Source organism: Camelus dromedarius, chromosome 10, assembly GCF_036321535.1.
Source record: "Camelus dromedarius isolate mCamDro1 chromosome 10, mCamDro1.pat, whole genome shotgun sequence".
Classification (NCBI taxonomy): Eukaryota; Metazoa; Chordata; class Mammalia; order Artiodactyla; family Camelidae; genus Camelus; species Camelus dromedarius.
This window is the reverse complement of record NC_087445.1, coordinates 38,699,839-38,719,938: the sequence shown is the minus strand read 5'-3', so window position 1 is coordinate 38,719,938 and position 20,100 is coordinate 38,699,839. Positions and strand designations below refer to the sequence as shown.

Here is a 20,100-nt window from a genome sequence, read left to right as displayed (position 1 = left end):
CTAATGATGTTAGACTTCTTTATATAGGCTTATTTGCCATCTGATATCTTCCTTGATGAAATGTCTCGATTTCTTTTGCCCATGTTCTAACTGGATCGTTTGCTTTTTAGAGTTGAGTTTTGAGAGTTCCTTATACATTCTAGATACTGATCTTTTGTTGGGTGTGTGGTTTGCAAATACTTTCTCCCAGATTGTTGTTTGTCTTTTCATCTTCTTATCAAAGTCTTTCTCAGAACAAGTTTTTAATTTTGAGGAAGTCCAATTTATCCATTTTTCTTTTTATGGATAGTATTTTCGGAGTCAACTCTGAAGTACTCTTTGTTTACTCCTAGATCTAAAAGACTTCTTCCGTGTAGTTTTAAATTTTTTTTTCTAAAAGGTTTATAGTCTATATATTGTGTTTAAGTCTGTGATCCATTTCGGTTAATTTTTAGGCAAGGTATGAGATTTAAAGTCAAGGTTGCTTGTTTGTCCTTGCCTCTAGATCTCCAATTTCTCCAGCATCATTTGTCAAAAAGGCAATTTTTCTTCCATTCCATTGCTTTTGCAACTTTGTCAAATTTCAGTTTTGCATAGTTGTGTGTATCAACTTCTGGGTTCTCTACTCTGTTCAGTTGATTTGTGTGTCTATTTCTCTACCAGTACCTCCTTGATTATGGTAGATGTATAGTAAGTCTTGACACTGGGAGGACTGAGTCCTCTCTCTTTATTCTTCTTTTCAAAATTGTTTTAGCTTAAGCCAATTCCTTTACTTTTCCATTTTAGAATAACCTTATCCCTATATATTAAAAAATCTTGTTGGAATTTTGAGAGGAGTTGCAATAAACGTATACATCAATTTGGGGAGAATTAACATCTTCCAGTTATTGAACATTATAGGTCTCTTCATTTATTTATATCTTCTTTTATTTCTTTCATTAGCATTTTGTAATCTTCAGTATACAAGTCCTATACATATTTTACTGGATTTATACCTGAGTATTTTTTGAGGACTGAACCAGACTTACATCTCTCAAATGAACTTTACTTGGTAATGGTATAAAATTCTTAGTAGGTATTGCTGAACACTATTTGCTAATATTTTTTAGGAATATTTGCTGTAGTTGATATTGGTCTGTGGTTTGAGGGATATGGTCTGCAGTTTTTATTGTTTTCATTGGTGATAAAAGTCATCTAGTGACTGTGCATTATGTGCCAAATGCCCTGTAGGCAATACAAAACATAAACACATTTACATGAATATAGTAAATAGAAATATTTTATTTCTATTTTATATAGAGATTTATATTTATAACATTTGTATTCATTTATATAAAGTTTATTGCATATTATATATCAATAAATATATATTTATATAATACGTGACATTATATAAATATATTTATATAAATAAATAAATAATATTTTCTATAAATATTAAATATTCTCATTTAATTCTCCCAACAACCTCTTGAGAGTTATATTATATTCTTTTCTTTTCATGGAATATCTCCAATGTTAGAAGAAAGTCTTTAGTCCTTTCTTCCCAAAGGCAATCAAATGCTGTCTTTTCTTATTTTCACAAAGCTAGGGTTGTATTATTTTTCTAATGAAAATCTCAGAACATTTATAAGGTCTGTATTTCCTATGGTACATTTTAATGTTTGGAAACTAAATTAAATCAAGCATAATATTCTGATCCAAGAATGTTTCTAAATAATGACATGGTAGTTCTTAGCTCCTTCATGTCATACATAACTCATTACTCTTGTAAATATAACATGTCAAACTTTTTTCAACCTTATTACATCTTTAATTCTTTTTTGAGCCACAAAGTCAACTATGATTTAGAGATATGCTTGTTATCATCCTAAACAGCAGATGAGAAACCCAAGGCCCAGAGAGGTAAGAAGTCACATGGCTAATTAAAGGCATCTTGGGATCACAACCTACTTCTCAGGACCACCATTCCCCCACTTATTCTACTTGACCTACTGTTGCTCATATTAACTTCATTCTCCATGCAATCCACTTAACCTAACATTGGAGAATCTTGTTTTAGGATTGGAACCAGTTAGGTTAGGAACCATTCTGTTAAAAATAGATAGAATATTAGTGCTAGAAGGAACATTATGGATAATGCAGGCCAAAAGTCAAATTTATACCTGAGGTAACAAATCCAAAGAGCTTAAGTGACTTGCTACTGCCACAGAATTACAGAAGCATCATAAAGCTAGAGTGATCACTTAAGCTCACCTTTCCAACTCCCCTATCCATCAGTTTGCTCTTACCAGTGGTCAGTTTGCTCCTACCAGCGGTCAGCCAGTATCTCTTTAAACAACATCAACAACAGGTAACTCACTATCAGGCATTTCCATGTCTGGACAGTACTAAGCATTAGAAAGTTGTGCCTCTGGCTCCCTAGGAATCCCTTCTCTTATGTTCTACCTGTTGGTTCCATATCTGCCTCATGGTCTTTTTCCACGTAGAGGCATCCATATGTTGGAAAATAGCATTCATTCCTCACATTACTCCTCACCCTCCATGAACTTTTGGCACTATATTTTTCAGCTGTTGACCTTCGTAATTTTCTTAGACAAATATATTGCAGCTAAATATTTGGTGAGCACAAACTAATTAACATCAAGAACAGAGATCTGACATTCAACAAGGAAAGTCTAGTTTGCATTTAGGAATTGGATGTCATCTACCTCATAGGCACCGAGGGATTTAAATAAAGACAGTGATGGATTAATTGGCTTTGGACTCTGAAGGTGTTACACAATACACTACAATGAGAAGGCACTGACAACTCAAATGTACTTAACCATAATCCTTTCATTCAATAAACTTGTATTTCAAGTCAGTGATATAATAGAGAGTCTGAATGGGTTGTTTTCTTTAACCAACTCCCCACCCATGACAAAAAAAGTCATCAAACCAGGAGAAAAGTGTAGATTCAGATTTGCAAACAGGAAATAAGTAGAAAAAAAAAAAACAAAAAAGCTAATGCATATGGATAAGGATAATTAAACATACTTAGTTTTATTACATTGATTGAGCCCTCAACTGAATTATAGCTCTGCATTTCTTGACAAATATTTGTCTTCTTAGAGCTGTTGCTCTTGCATACCATGGTTAATAACAGATAAAAAGGATTAGGAAAAAATCTTTAACTAAGGAAACATTTATTGTGTTCCTACTCATACATAGTAGAACAGCTTGTTTGTTACTTTAAAGAAACCTGGAGCCATATGCTGTGTTCAAATAAAATTATGTAAGATAGTAATATATTTCATACAGTAGCTGCTATATGCCTGGTTCCCAGGTTACAGTATCATGATTAGGTTTACAGCCTTAGGATTTGTACTCAACCTCTATTGAATGGCAGCCCCACACTTCCCTCAATATTTAGATCAATGATGAACACTAGAAGACTGCCTTCTCTGATTTTCTCCTCCCTTAATTTACACTTTCCAGAAAATTCTGTAACACTCAGAGGAGCCCCCCTCTTATTTAATTTTAATATATGCTTTATGGAAACCATAACATAGGAGCTCAATTTTTAAGAGAAAATTGTTTTTCTCCCATCTTGGGACAGAATACAGAATAAGCTGAGTTTGAGCTGTGCTAAAAGAGGGTCTAGCAAAAGTGAAAGAGTGGTTTAGGCTGGAAAGAGCAAACTGTGATTTTTTGTTTCCGGTCCTGTGATTATAGTCATTGTCAATGAACTCACGCTTTAGTTAGTACAGGATGGTTGAGGATTTAAGGTCTTGCAGTAACAAATCATTCTGCTTGATATATGTGAATTTCCTAAGCTTTGGCTGAGGAGTAGAATATGAACAAAAATTATGTTGTTTCACCTAACTTGACTGATTATGAAAAGATTCAAGTCCAGTAGAATAAGTGATAATGCAATTGATGTTACACTGATATTTAAAGCATAACTATCATCAATCATTGCCTACTCACTTATCCAGTAGAAGAAGCATTGCTTTCTCTGGTTTGTTGTTTATGTAGTGACTTGAAAGATGAGGAAAAAATAGGCAGAGAATTTAAAATGTTCCTAAATGGGAAAGAAATTCTGAAAGTAATGATTTCATGCACAGTTGTAAGTTCTTGGAAGCCTAATTCCAATTCTAGAAAATTATTATTGCCCAATATATTTGTATCCCATCTTGTTCCAAAGAGAATTTTTAACACATGACAATTGTGGGTCTTAACCTACCATGCCAGCAGCTACAATTTTGATTCTTTCACATAGGTTTGAGATAAGAAGCAAAATCTTAATCAATTTAGAATAGTTTATAGGAGTGAAAAAAGAAACTATAATATCATATAAAATATTTAGTTGTAACCTATTACTTGGATTTATTTCATTCATTTTTTGTGGTATAGATTTTTGGACCAGTGCAGCAAATCATGAAGTTTAAATCTTTAGATGACGTGATCAAGAGAGCAAACAATACTTTCTATGGCTTATCTGCAGGAATTTTTACCAAAGACCTTGATAGAGCCATCACGGTCTCCACTGCTCTGCAGGCCGGGACAGTGTGGTAAGTCAGACTCATTTAATACGAACTTTTCAATGTTAACCATATCAACAGGCTACTTTGAACCTTTCCTGACTTTGATTTTTTGTTTGGAATCATATGACCTTCTGGAAAAGCAGCTGCTGTCTTAAAAATCAAACAAACTAAAACCTCTGCTATATTGGAAAAACTTCAGAAGTGAGTTTATATACAGATACATCCAGTGTTCTGAAACTGCTTGCCCACAATATTTATTGATGTTTGACTAATACAATATGAATGTTAGTAAGTAATTTCTAGGCACTCAGCACTACACTATACACAGGAGAGATAAAAGGTCTGTTTTAATCGAGGTAATTAGATAATAAGAAAATATTTATTCAGTGCCCTTATATATACAAACATTTAGTTCTTACATCAGCTTTTTACTCAGGGATTACTAGAGATGCCTGAAGGTCTTAATTTGGAAGAACATACTAAGTCTTGAGGTACATGTCTGTCCCATTTTTGACCTGGTTTGTATCTCTGATTTTTATACTTTAATTTAGAGGGTATAGATGGTAAGGCTATGCCTCTCAAACTGTTGCATCTCCTGCCCAGCCCTTCATCTCTGAACTGCTTTTGATGGTAATTTTTGTTCCATCAAACCTCACTTTGTCCCCTCAGTCCTGGCAACAGCCCAAGATTATTTTCCTTCTTGACAATGTCACACCGACTCCAGTTAAAAATCCATTACACGTTGAAAAGTACTTATCCTCAAGAGATAACCAAGCAATCCTTGCCCCTCTTGACAGCTCTAGAATCTTCTTTCTTAACCAAAGGGAGAGTCTATATTTTATCACATGCTCCATGCTAAGCACTGAACTGAATTCTTCACAAGCATTATTATCTCATTTTATCTTACTACAATCATTCATTGGTATGGCAAATTTATCAATGAAAAAAAAGCTTAGCAGGGTTACCTAATTGATCAAGATCACACGATAAATGACAGTTGAGATTCAGACTTATTTCAGACTCTAAAGCAGTGATTCTCAACCCTGGCTGCACATTTGAGTTGTCTGGGGAGCTTTAAAAATATCAGGACTGAGCATCACTACTCAAAAGCCTGGTTCCTTCTATAGTAGGATGTTTTCTCTCAGAGACTCTTACAATCAAATAACTTCTTCTTAAATAATCAGTATGGCTGATGATTAACAGAGAATTTTTCTAGAATAGAATTATATAATAGAATTCAGCATTGTTATTGCATGTATATGTAGTATCTCCATTTACTAAAGACTTACTATGTACCATGCACTATAAGAAGCACATTCTATACATCATCTTATTTATTCCTTGAAACGACCTTAATAAATATTATCACTTCCATTTTACACACAAGAAAAGATATACTTAGAGAGGCAAGATAACTTTTCCAGTGTCACCCAGGTTCTACGGAGCAGAGCCAGGATTTGTGGGTATAGCACTTCCCTTTTTTTATCATAAGATAGGATCATAGGAAGAGACTCAATTAGCATGACTGATCATTTTTGAGTAACATTTTTCTCTAACTGAATAGCTCTTAGTTCTTACTCTACTTATATTTAAAATAGTTTCATTTCCAGTGTAGGGTTTTTGACGTTGGAATAGGATGTTATGTGCCTGCTTAATTAAGAAGCTTGTTATAACATCATTCCACCCAGAATAGGAATCCCCAGTCAGGAATTTCTCTACTATTAAAACAGAGGCGACTATATTCTTATTGCTGTGTATCCTAGCACATAACAATGTTCTGGCATTGTCCCAGACATAGTCACCGCTTAGTGTTTTCAGAATAACTACTAAATTCCAAAGTTACTGGGATTTTACCCGTAATTTCAAGGTATGGATCTGATTTTGAAAGAGCTATTAAACAAAGATTATGTTATCTTGAGATATGTTATCTTTTTAAAATGTAAATTTATTCAAGGAATTGTCCTCCAGTATGGGAGACTTGGATAAGAACTCTGTGGTCCAATGAAAATAGAGGCTCTCTGATTGGGACAGTAAATGCTGTAACTGAGAAAACATCTGAATAGTATCTAAGAATCAAATTAACAACCAAACTCTTCCGAGCATAATACAATTTGTTTGGAAGTCACACTGTTGTTCACCTATTATAATAGCATGAAAGGGGGGAAATGTGTAAAAGAAAAACTCCTTGTTTTTTAACTCCCTTTTAAAAATATTTTATTCTCTAATGTATAATAATAATAATAATAATAATAATAATAATAATAATAATAATCATGTAGATAATTAGATTTTGCTGTTCACTTTGGCCACCAGGAAATTTAAAGGTAAATAAATTGTTCATGACCTGCATAACTACATTCTAACTTTTCCTCCTGGTATTGATCTTTTACCATAATTTTTAAGCATTCCAATTATCCATATTTTTATAATTATATTTGTCTATATGAACATTTAAAAACATTTTTTAAAATATGTCAAGGGATAAACAAATTAATAATGAAACCCAATGCCTGCCAAGGCCTCTGTTTAAGCAATTTTGTAAATTAATTAATGAAAAAAAGTGAATTGAATAATATGAGACATATTACAGTTGAAAAAGAAAATTGATTCTAGCCTGTTAAGTAACAAGCCACAAGAGAATTACAAAGCTTACTGAATATAAAGAACACCCATCCAACAAACTCGAGTCTCTCACACACCACACCCTTTCTCCAATGGCATACCGGCTATTCTGCCTCTTATAGTTCACAATACAACTTCTCAGGGACACAATATACTACCAACATTGCTATCCACACGCAGAACTATACCATCCGATTTATTTCTAGGCAGTATATATACATATACTTATACTCCTGCATTCTAATTTTGTAGTGCTACTTTTTTTCATAATGAGTATGTAATATTAAAATAAATGAAGTCGTTAAAGAGCTCTCTGAATTTCAAAAATTCCCAATTAAGGAGTTATTTCATAGGCTAAGTATGATCTATAATGTACTTCTCTTTTCAGGGTGAATTGCTATGGTGTGGCATCTGCCCAGTGCCCCTTTGGTGGATTCAAGATGTCTGGCAACGGACGAGAACTGTAAGAATGTCTTTTGATTCAGATAAATAGTTATCTTGATAAAGATGGTTATCACTTCCAGGAAATTAATTCGTAGTTACTACTGAAATTAAAACCTGCCTCTGTTCTTTTCTGGACATCCATACTGTCAAACAGCTTTTTAAATGCTGGATTTATCCCATAAGTGCAAAAAGGTGATGGCAGAGGGAAGTATAACTTAACTAAGCTCCTATGACTCATAGGGGATCATACTAAGCACTTTACATTAGTTACTGAACAACTGCCTACTTTTAGAATTGTTCCTGTATACATGAATGTAATATATTTGGGAAATGTTTCCAGCAAGAAGGTGGAAACTACAAATTGGTGATTGTAAGAAGTGTGCAAGTGTAAGAACACTTTAGCTACTTGAATATGCCTCTTACATAAATAAATTAAGTGCCTTTATCTCAAAAAATTTTTCAGTGTAGGAGAAATGATTCTCATTTGTTGAAATATTTTTGATGAAGATTCTAAAAATTTAAATTACCTGAATGAGTTATTTTTGGTACTAAAATCTAAACTGAAAGGGAAATTCAACTAAGAAAAACATGTTTTATAGTTATGACTAGATTGAGGAGATATATATTTTATATATATATGCATTTATGAGCCTTCAGTTGCTTTTCAAACCAGGATATGTTAACTTATTAAAAAATGTACACAAACATACTTACACAGAAAATGGTGGCAATATGTTTGCTTAATTTTGTTCAAGCAATTTTAATCATTTTATTTCTTAAACTTTTCTTATGGTTATCAATAAATTTTTAAAGTCATAAAAAAAGACATCATATTCAAACATAGTGAAGCTATGTAAATAGCAAGTAAAAATCAGGCTCAGTTTCTAAAGGTTATGAGTGCATTACATGGCCATGTACTTGCCATTTAAATAAATCAGCAAAATTACAATAAAACAGCTATCTTTGGGGAGCCAGTGAAAACAGGGCTTAAAGTGTTAAAAGGATCCAACCTGCTTCTCAATATACGTTCATTAAATAGTGCTACGTATATGAGATCCTAGGAGCCCCAGAAACATACCATGTTTCATCCTCCATATAATTGTGGAGGCAGGAGTGCTATGTAATGGATAAAGAAGATATGATATATATATATCCATATATATATATAGAATGCTACTCAGCAATAAAAAAAGAATGAAATTTTGCCATTTGCAACAACCTGGAGGGACTTGGAGGGTATTATGCTAAGTGAAATAAGACAGAGAAAGACAAATACTGTATGGTATCACTTATGTCACTAAAAAATATAACAAACTAGTGAATAAAACAAAAAAGCAGCAGACTCATAGATATACAGGATAAACTAGTGGTTACCAGGGGGAAGAAGGAAGGGCAATATAGGGGTAGGGGATTTTAAAAAAAGAGTTATGAAATTGTATGAAATCATGTGTGTGGAACTTTTGAAAACTGTAAAGCACTATAGAATTTAAAGAGTCTTTCATTCACTAAAAAAAAATTTTTAAAGATAACATAGAGCAAAATAACCTACACACAATATGAAATAAATAGTAACAGACTGGGAGTCCATACCTCACAGAGGTGGAAAAGCAGTTAAAATGCAGAGAGCAGTACTGGAGGACAGAAAATCTGGGCATCCCCGGAGCATCACATTCATGGCATCTCTCACTCTATTTCCGTCTGTCAAGCAAGGTCAGCATTTGCGGTGGGGATAGGAGTAGGAGAAGAAAATACAAGGTCTGTGAGCTCCTTTTGATGCTTTAGATTCTATGATTCTAACCTCAGTGGGAATTCAGTGGATAAAAACTTAATGGCAGTGGTCAAAAAGAGAAGACCTCACAGAAATGACTGGACTTAATCTGGGACATGAAACAAGTGTAGGAGGTTAGGAAGTAGAGAAGAGGGCATACGTGAAGGAATGAATGTTCATGTGGCATGTTGAGGAGTTAGTGAATTTGGTTGACTGGCAGGGATTTCCGGGGGTACTAGTATGCTTTCAGAGTTAAATAGGATACAAATTAAGAAGCCTTGAATTCAAGAAAATTGGCTTATATTGTATTAGTGGAACAGTAAAAAGCCATGGATAGCTTTAGAATGTTGTTGGGAAGGCAAAGTGGCAAAATACTAATTTCATCAAAAGTGCATGGCATAGTAAAAATATATATATATAATTGGGGAATAAGAAACCTGAATTCGAATTCTGACTCCACCACTTGCTAGCCATTCAGCGCAGTTCAAGTTGCCTAACTTTTGAGCCTCTATTTCCTCCTATTTAAAATGGAGACGTTAATGTTCCTCCTAAGGTGGTTATGAGAGTTAAAATACATACTATATGTTCATTCCATAGCATTGTAGCTGTCAGAAAGTGGGGACTCAACAAATGGCTTCACCCAACCCCAGTTCATTTTCTTTATAATATCCATTATTGAAGAGTCCCTTGGCAGAGCTAATTACTTTGAACAAAAAGCTGTAACAAAAGTTAGATTATTCTGAAGGACAGTTAGTTTTTTATTGCTGGCCCAGCTTTTAACACATTTCCCTAGGAATGTTGAAGATAAAATAATTAGAAGAGATGAAATAACTAAAGTAGATAAAATATATCAATTTTGTTAAAAACAGTTTGGTAAAACTTCAAGTTCAAGACATAAAGAAATCAAGCAAGAAAGTGATGGAAAACAGGAATAAGCCACCAATAATTTCCTAAAAATCTGGAATATGGATATAGATAATTTCCTCCTTTAAAATACAGAGGGAAAAGCTGTACTGTAATTTTTTACTCCAAAAATTCCAGCTGAGGATGCTGGTGTTAATGTCTACCTGAAACCAAATTTGGCAAATTTAATAAACAAGTTATTTGCTGCAAGACGTTTAAAGAGAATTACTGAAGTCATAACCTCAAACGACTCCCAAGAGTTCAATTACAGTTTATCTCCAAAACAGAAAGGTAGAATTGATCAGTTGGGAACAGAGTCCTCAAAGAGCTAAAAACAGTGGTATGCAGACTGAAATGTGGGGGTGGTCCTGAGTGCCCAAAGAACTGGCGTCTCAGACCATGGTGCTGGCACTGGAGGAAGTTAAATGGCAGAAATCGCTCCCTCTGTGTGGTTGCACTAATTTTTACTCAGATTAACACAGGTCACTTGAGACTTTGTTAATATGCCACTTCAAACTCAACTGGCTCTCAACACCTCACAAGGTATTTCTTTCCTCCTATTCCTTTCAGAGATGGGGAGAAAAGGTGTTATAAATTAGTGGGCTAATATGAGCAATTTTTGCTTGATTATATTTGCCAAGTCAGTTCAGAAAACATTTCCTCTGTGCCTACTTAATTAGTGCCAGGCTCATTTCTGAATAGAGAGTGAAAAACAGACATAAAGTGTTACTAGTATCTTATTATTCAGTGCGGACCATGGATGAGAAGCATGGCTATCGCCTAAAAGTTTTTTGGAAATGCAGTCTCAGGCCTTGCCCCAGATCTGCTGAAACAGAATCAGCATTTGAATCAGGCCCTGGGTGACTGGCACAATGAAGATTTTAGAAGCACAGAACCAATAACGAACTCATGGGCCAGGATTTAAAGAGAAATGTAAACAGATGTTTTGTGTTATATCATAGACACACATTGGAACACTAAGAAGCAAGACTTATTCCAGCCTGAGTATGACAGTTACCACACTTTGTACTCCCCTGAGTTTCAGGTGTCCATGTAACCCAAAATACAATGGAAAGCCTATTGGCAAAAATTGTAGGTTAATTTATCTAACTTACTATAATTTTATCCTTTAATGGGTTTCAGACAACTGAGGCTAAATCTTTAATTACTCTGAAGAACATACTCACTGAAGCTTTTAGAAGGTACTTTCAGAAGCTTAATGGCCAAGAAAATAATCAGTGTAAGAGGATTAGGTGACCCAGGAGAAAAAGATGTCTTCTACATACCTGTCAACATCACCAAACGGAAGGGGTAGAAAAGGATCAAGATCTTTTTCCTCTGTAAGCCCACATGTGCATGGGTGTTATGATTTTAAGAGTACTTTTATGTACGTGTAATTTAATCCTTTCATCAAAACAATACAGAGAATAATTTAGCCCAATCTTTTTATCTCTTAACAAAGGGTAAATCACAGTCAGTTTCCAAAACTGATAGGAGGCCTGGTAACAAATAACAAGATACAAGGGTTCTAATTGATTGACTCATCATTTGTGTTGGACTTAAGAGTTATATAAGCAAATGACAAGAGACGCATGAATAGGAAAATCCAACAACTACAAAAAGCCCCAAATTTAGACCAATGAACCCTCTCCTCATCTTAAAACCAAACCAAACAAACAAACAAAAAACTAATCTCCCTCCCCTCTACAAAAAATTCTAACAATAAGGTCAGGGTTTTTTTTTGTTTTGTTTTGTTTGGGGAAGCGGGGGAAGTTGGCTTTGGATTTGTTTTTGCCAAGAATCAAGAATCAAAAGATACTATTGAAACTACACCTAGAAAATATTTTGTTTCAAGCCATATATTAGGGCATGTTAGGATGAAAATAGAAGCTTGGTCATTTTCTCACCCTCATCCCTTCTGGGTCAATCACATGTGGTAAATACACTAAACTAAGCTACACTTGAATTTTAGTTTTCTATGCTACTTGAGTAATGACGTATTATTACTTTTCCTCTGGTGTTATATCTATCTTATTTATTTGAACCTAAACTAAAAATGATAAAATTCTTGTTGGGCTGATTTTTGTGTGTGTGTTGTGAGCCTTTTTATAGTCAAGTAAAGAAAAAAAGTAAAAAATGATCATGATCATTTAAAATGTAAGAAATTGTTTAAAAATTTTTCCCACAAAGGGATTTATGTATCTTATGGTTGGCTAGCTACTGTTTTGAAATCCTTCTGTACACAGAAAATATTTTCTATTGTCCCTAGCCAGATAAGCAGGAACAAATTTGTACCAACCCACTGACCACAGTACATTGTACTGCTGTGCTGAATTCTGTGCCTTTTCCCCCCTCTCTCTAGTGGAGAATACGGTCTTCACGAATACACAGAAATCAAGACGGTCACAATCAAAATTTCTCAGAAGAACTCATAAACGACAAGCGTGCAGAGATGACTCCTCAATGGCTAAGCGTCTCCTACAGTAGCTAATGTATCACAGTGGGTTTTAAATGCCAAATTGTTCCTTCCTTGATTTTTTTTAAAAACATAAGCAAATCATATTAGCATTAATACTACACATAGAAAATTTGACATGTAGCTTATTATAAAAGAATCATTTGCCTTCTGATATGTGACCCCCAAGTCCTATCTGTCATGAAAAGGATGGATTTGGGTGTAGATTTCTCTAGCTCTGTGACAGTCGTGTGCTTTTCTTTGTAGCTACTTGTCTAGGATAATCATTTTATAGAAGAGGACCAGTTGTCATTTAGCTTCTTGACGACCTTGATGACCCCTTGAGTACTTACAGCACCTGTTAACTGCAGAGGGGATGTGCTCTGTTACCATAGTTGTGAAGTTCTTGGAGTTTGTTGAAATGTTTCCTAGAATGTCACATCTGCTTGTCAAAAAAAGTAATGCCTGAAATACTTAGGTATAATCTAAACACAAAGCTTAATAAAAACAACCCTGCATGATTCTTGTTAAGTGTGAATTTTTTAAGTAGACTTTTGGTTATGGTGATTTACTCTGCCTGTCACTCAAAAACAGTATTAAATTGAACCTAAAGATATATTTAAAAATAAAAGTATAATCCACTCATTCTCAAATGGGTAAAGAGACACATTTTATTTTCTGGAGGAATTCTTGAACTCAATAAAAAACATTTGAGACAGATGACTTCAGTTCCACAGCAAGCATTTACTGAGTTCCTACACTACGTTACTGAGTTCTGGACACTATGTTAGGGGTTGTAGAAAATAAGTGGATAGTGGAGGGTCCATTATTCAAAGTGCCCTAATATGTTGAGGAACAAAGACACCATCCCAAAAAAGGATGGGGCATATAATGGAAATGAGAGTTCAGAGAGCCATAGGAGTACAGTAATGTGCCAAAGGGTAGTGATGACCTGTAACTGACAGACTTAAGAATGGCCTCATGAAGGAAACTTGACTAGATATGAACCCTAATGATGATCAGATTTGCAGTAAATAGGAAAGAAGTTCTACAACACAGTCCCTCAGGACATGTTCCACTGGCAAAATATTTTGGAAAAGTTCTATATAATATTTTCCCCTCTTGGAGTTGCAGCTTGCACATTGGTATATTCTAAGTTCTGGAAAGTCCTACAACCTGTTTAGTCTTATTGAATTAATAGGTTTTTCTCCCAAGTTTATTTAACCAGAGGTCTTGCCTTCCCCTCACCCTCATTTAGTACCAATTAATATTAAGAAATCCACATTGGAAGATGCTATTACATGCAATAAGGTAGTGCTGGGTGTTCTGAGCAGAGACCTGGGGGTCAAAGAGAAGCAGCTGGGAAAACGTCGTCTGTAGAACTAACTGGACCATATTTATGTATTTAGGCCCTTTAAGAGTTCTGCTTGTTCTGTTCCCATGTGGGAAGTGACTTAAGCCCAAGTGTAATATTTTTTGTGTATTACTATACATATTCTAAAACTTTTAGTTCAGCAGATTAAAATTTAAGCCTAGTATTCTTTAGGATAACATTTTTTTCAGATTCAGGTTTCATATAAATGGTTATCGTTTTACATTAACAGATTCTTCAGGGACACTGTTATTAGGACATTATGATAGCTACCATAGTCAAGTGCAACAATGTATGAACGAACGAAATTTATTAGCTTCTTAGACCTGAAATAACTTCATATCCAATTGCAAGAGTTTCTCAGATTTGTATGGGCCTATAGGATTTGCAATCTGGACTATGTTATACAAATTTGGGACATAATGCCCATTTTGAAAATTGGAGGAATCAAAGTCTTATGGAGAACTGAAAAATGTTAGGACATTGAGAAGAGAAAAAATCCAAATACAGAGGAGGGTTGTGTTTTCTAAAAGCCAGACAGTGTCTATATTATAAAAAGATGTGTTTAAAACCATGCATAAATAAATTAGTAGGCTGACAAGTTAATATTTAATGGCATCCCACCAGAACATTTTAAAATGTAGAACAAAGAGGGATGAACATAGAACAAGACAAAAGCCAGAAGCAAGTTTAAATATTTGAAAATCAAATCTTCCTTGTATAAATAAAACATTACAGGATTAAACAAAAAATATCTGTTTAATATTGGCTCATCTTGACCCTCTAGACATTGTGTTCCTTCCCCTCTGATTTATAAAGCCATACTGGCAATAATTCTTAAAACCTTGAGAAGTTAAATTAGGGTATCTTGTTAGCCCATGTGCTACAGGAAATACAATAAGGAATTTTATCATTAAGAATTCAATTCTGCAGTCATAAATACAATCTCATTGTCCTCAATATCCACCTGGCAGAAGTATTTTCATCTCCAGGAATTCCAAAGTAAGTCATAGAAGTTGGAGGTAACAGTTCAGGCAGAGGCAAGATCAGGGATCAGACATGGATTCTCAAATGTCTGGTGTCTTTTTCTCCCCAATTTTTAGGCCACATGTTTCTGGATTTATTTTGAAATAGCCAACAAGAAATGGCGGGAAATATTTTTCTTAAATTCTTGCGGCCAACTGAAAATAGAGTTAGCTCATGGAATTTTAGTCATTTCTTCACATAATTTGGGAGGGAGTAATGGGCCCAAAAGACACCTTTCCCTGGGAAATGCATATAATTTTTTGAGTATGTAATTTTATTCGGACTTTTAGAAGTGTACACGTTCCATCAACTAAACTCTTATTATCTGGTGGCTTTTGCAGATTATATCAAATAACCAGGTTACAATTTCACACGAAGCATAAATTTCCAATTAGAATTTCATTTGCTGATTTACCTTGGGTTTTCTTTTTCTTTCTTTCTTTCTTTTTTTTTTTTAATGCTCTCTGGAGATGGATTTGAGTCTGTCCTTTTTCATACTGAGAGAAGGAAAGGGAATTGGAGATGATAGTTAAATTCCCTGGACACCAAAAATCAGTGACTGCCAGGAGGGCATGGAAGCTCCCTCCCGTAACATGCTGGACCTGTGGTAGCCTGGAAGGTATCGTCCTGAGACAACACACAGATGAGGGAGAAACAGCTCAGTTACCACTTTGCCATTCTGTAGGGCAGAGGGGATGGCATCTGTCTCTGAAGGCAAGGCCACAAAATTCCCAGTGGGGGCTTGTGGTTGCTCTAGACTAGGCCTCTAAACTAGTCTTTAGATTCTGAGTGGTGGTTTTATCCCAGAGGAAAATAGTCACATCCACTATCATCTATAAACATTTAGGATAATTCCAAAATCCTGAGAAAGTCAACTTTCTTGCCTAATGGGATTTCTATGCCAAAGGTATTGCAGTGTGTTTTGCACATTTACTTTGGTGTCATATGCTGACTACTTTCACAGGCATTTAGTTTAGTTTAGTTAAGTTTTTTTTTTTGAAGTATGGTTGTTGTGTTTCATTTCTTTTTAATGGACACCTCTGAGCTTTACAGAAATGTTCATGAAGCCAACATGGCATTAGCCTGAAGCGATTTCACTAGAGTTTCAGGATTTTAGGGTTTCTTCACTTTTTGTCAGGTCACTTGTTCAAAGATTCATCAGGCCTAAAAAAATATACTAAATTTGAAAAAGCAAATTAGGCTGACAACTAATCTTTTTAACTTGTTGTCTAAAATATTTCAAACTTTTGGAGGAGCTGTTACAGCAACACAAAAATTTTTCATGTATCTTTTACTCACTAGTTTTAAATATTTTCCCACATTGTCATTTTCATTCATTCTCTAAATAGATTCATTTTTTCTTAAGACAAACTTCTAAAAATAACACATGAACATCATTGTCCCTTTATTCCAAAATACTTTAGTATCTTTTACTAAAAACAATACATTTTTTTTTCCACAAAGCCACAGTATAATTATTTCATTTAGGAAACTGAAAATTGACAAAATACTAGTATCTAGTACACAACCTATATACAGTTTTTTCTAATGTCCTTTATGGCATTTCCCCCTAATAATCCAAAACTGAATTCAAGACCATGTATTGCATACTTACCATAGCCTCCTTCTGTCTTACTATTCCTCAGTAATGACACCATACCTCGTAAGCACACCTAATATTCAGTCAGGTTGTGTTGTTGGCCTGGAGAGAATCCTAGAGGACACACAAAACTCAAAGTTACTGAGTTAACAAGAATCAGAGAAAAGGAGGTTGAATAGTTTGAAAGAATAGATACCTCAAGATTTGATTTTTAATTACCATCCTCCATGATAAACTGACAAGAATATTTATAAGCCAAATAATATACCTTCTCCCTTGGACAATTTTGAAGAAAAGCCATGAGTTCCCTTGCAGATATTAGTGATTTCCCTTTGTCTGCATTACTACAATATTGCCTTTTTTCATTTTACTTCCTAGCTTACTTATTTGAATATTTTTTTCCTTATTAACAAGTTGCCTACATTCTGGTGACATCTGGGGAGGTACTTGAATTTTAACTAGTTACAAATCCCTAGCCACAAAGCAACATCTTAAATGACTTTCCTTTCAAATTGCAATTGTAGTATAAAGATCTTGACCTTTGGAGTCAAAGAGATTCTAAATTCTGGTTCCACTGCTCACTACTGGTAGTATCTTAGGTCAATTATTAAACCTTTCTCATTTAGCAATCTTTTCAACAGATAATGGTGGCTATTGATACTTGGAAAGCAACATAATGTTCTACACAATCACATGAGTCCTTGGAGCCCGGTAATCTGGTTTCAGATCTCTGTTCTGTACTCACTGGCCCTGAGATTTGGGAAAAGATTCCCAACCTTTCTAAATTCCAAGTTCTTTATCTGTAAGGAGTAATTAATCATGGTACTTATCTAATCGCATTATCCTATTAAATGAAATGTTTGTTGTTCCTAGGATGCAAAAAGTGTCCAACATATTTATGATCTACAGATGAATGTTTTGGATTAATAACAATATCAACAAAAATAATAAAGTGTCTTTAGACAGCCAAGAAAGTACCTTTCTCTTGACCTTGACTTTGTATTTTTTATATGCTCTTTTCCTCAGTCTTTCAGTGACCTCGCTAATCTCAGGACTCCATAGTTGTGATTTGCCTATCCCTTCCACCATTAAAAAAAAATGACAATAATCATTTCTTTCAGATAAAGGTTAAAATTTACCATCAAAGCCAGAGCAGGATGGAGCATGTGAACAAAAAACTTGTCTTAGGGCTGAGGCTAGAAATTTGAATATATTTAATCCCAAAATGGGGTTAGTTCTAATTAAATGACTCAACTGCCTTTCACCCCTGAGTTGCCAGTCATCATGATTAATCTTTAAGCTAATAGTCAGGGACAGCGGGACTAAGCAAATGACCAACAGAAGAGACTGGTTTCAAATGCAGCACCAGAGCCCACGATGACATTGGTTACCTGGTGATTGATTCAGAGACTCAGCCCATATGAATTCAATGGGAAGGATTAGTGGACTTAAAAGCACATGGCTTAGCATTTGTGTTCAATGTGCAGTCATCCTAAATTCATGTAACCACAGAATGTCAGAGCTAGAAAAGAACTCGGTGTTCTTCTAGCCCAATAACTTCATTTCACAGAGGCACGGAGAAATTGAGCCACTTGAAAGGTTGCTAAATTACCATTGGCAGAGTCTGGCTAATGCCCCCTGTATTCTGTCTCCTGGTTCAGTGCTGCTACCTGGGTCCCATGAGGCACTGTAGAGGTTTAACTGATACCTGATTAAATATGTAGCATCCACTGTTTTATTTTATTTATTATGTTTTATTCCTTGTGTCTAAAAAATAAAGTTATGTAATACCCATTGTTACATTTTGTTTGCTTGTATTTTTATTGGATTTATTCCTTTTGTCTATAAAAGGAAAAGCTCTAAATGATAGTTTTTCATAAGCCTTCAAATAATGCAAATTAGTTTCACCCACTTACTTGCAAAACAAAGTGCCTTGATTTAGTTACAAAAACAAAATTCATTGCATTTACTGATTTAACAGTTATGGGAAGTCTACTGTGTACAAAATACTATGAACCGCAAAGGAAATAGTGGGTACTGAGATCTTATTCTATGAAAACACAATTCTAGTGACTTACAGAGGTTATTTGCTTTATATAAAAATGAAAGAGCCTGCTCTCTCAATGTTTACATCTAATAAAGGAAATGAAATGAGAAATACACACAGAATTCTGGAAATAAGACATAGAGTATACAAATAAAGACTGACAGTAAAACATCTGCAGTTGTTTGGAGAGAGGAACATGGTTTCTCCCTGGAGAAGCTTTTGCGGAGCAGGCAGCACCTGGCCCAGCCTGACACATAGTAGGACCTGACCAAGTGCAGATGAAGCAAGAAAGATGTTCTGGCCTAAAAGTCAGGAGTACAAGTTGAAAAGCCCCAAGCATATGTGGTGAACAGTGAAGGTCCTGCTTGGTTGGGAGACAAAGCTGGACAGGAAGTTTGGGGCAAGAGTATGGAAATCTTGAATTCCAAGTTAAGCCATAAAAATGTAACAGACAAAAAGAAATCTTAAAATGAATGGTAAATTTACTGAGATAAGTTTTTTTCAATTAAACTTTTAATTTTTAAATACTTACAGATTCACATGTAGTTGTAAGACACAGTAGAAAGAAATCCTCTGTACCTTTTTTGCCAGTTTTCCCCAATGGCAACATCTTTCAAAATTCCAATTCAACATCACCATCTGAACATGGATGTCAGTACAGCCGAGATACAAAACATTTCCATCATCTTGTGGATCCTCATGTTGCTGTTTTACTGTCACATTCACATCCCTCCCACCTTTACCTCTCCCTTAATCCTTAACAATCTGTCCTCCATTTCTATAATTTGCCATTTCAAGAAACATACAGTATGCACCCTATGGGGATTGGCTTTTTCCTTCAGCCAGCATAATTCTCTGGATATTCATCCAAGTTGTGTGTATTGAGTCATGATCATGTAAAACATATGATTAAATTTTATCACTTGTAATGGGAATTGTCTTGGCAGGTTTTAAGACAGATGTCTCTAGAGAAGGGTTTATTTTTTTTTTCTGTAATAACTTCTGAATGGAGTTGCAATGGCTTATTGTGTCCCAGCCAAGTGTGAGTGCAGAATGACAATGAGATGGTGGGTGAGCAGGAGGAGGGTCTGTTGGCAGGAACATAGAATGTTCTGTTTTCCTGCTTCTCGAGATGTAACTGAATCTCTTCTGAGGTTCTGACTTAGATTTAGGGAGGTAGAATGGACAATTCTTCCAGTATCCACATTAGAAACAAAACAAAGCCTTGAAGAATACAGAGTAGGGCCCCCATCAGAGAGTGTGTCCTCATGTTCTTAGGCAGGCTCACCAGGTCAGGAGACTTTCAACCCCATGGGTCTTCATCCATCTTCATTCATGAGTCCTCTCCAGAAAGC

General features: G+C 35.0%; 1 protein-coding gene and 1 long non-coding RNA gene across 2 annotated transcripts in view; one reads left to right on the top strand and one right to left on the bottom strand.

Moving 5' to 3' along the window:
* The window catches only part of ALDH1A1 (aldehyde dehydrogenase 1 family member A1), a 48,744-nt gene extending 35,523 nt beyond the window's left edge, over positions 1 to 13,221 (top strand). The window contains exons 11-13 of the mRNA XM_010999961.3: positions 4,378 to 4,535; positions 7,519 to 7,593; positions 12,608 to 13,221. Coding sequence (XP_010998263.1) covers positions 4,378 to 4,535; positions 7,519 to 7,593; positions 12,608 to 12,680 — 306 coding nt within the window. The 3' untranslated portion in view covers positions 12,681 to 13,221. The remainder of the gene's footprint in view (positions 1 to 4,377; positions 4,536 to 7,518; positions 7,594 to 12,607) is intronic.
* A 3,411-nt stretch (positions 13,222 to 16,632) lies between these two features.
* Positions 16,633 to 20,100, bottom strand: part of LOC116152657 (uncharacterized) — a 29,099-nt gene continuing 25,631 nt past the window's right edge. Inside the window, exon 3 of the long non-coding RNA XR_004136226.2 lies at positions 16,633 to 16,812. This is a non-coding gene — a long non-coding RNA (uncharacterized LOC116152657). The remainder of the gene's footprint in view (positions 16,813 to 20,100) is intronic.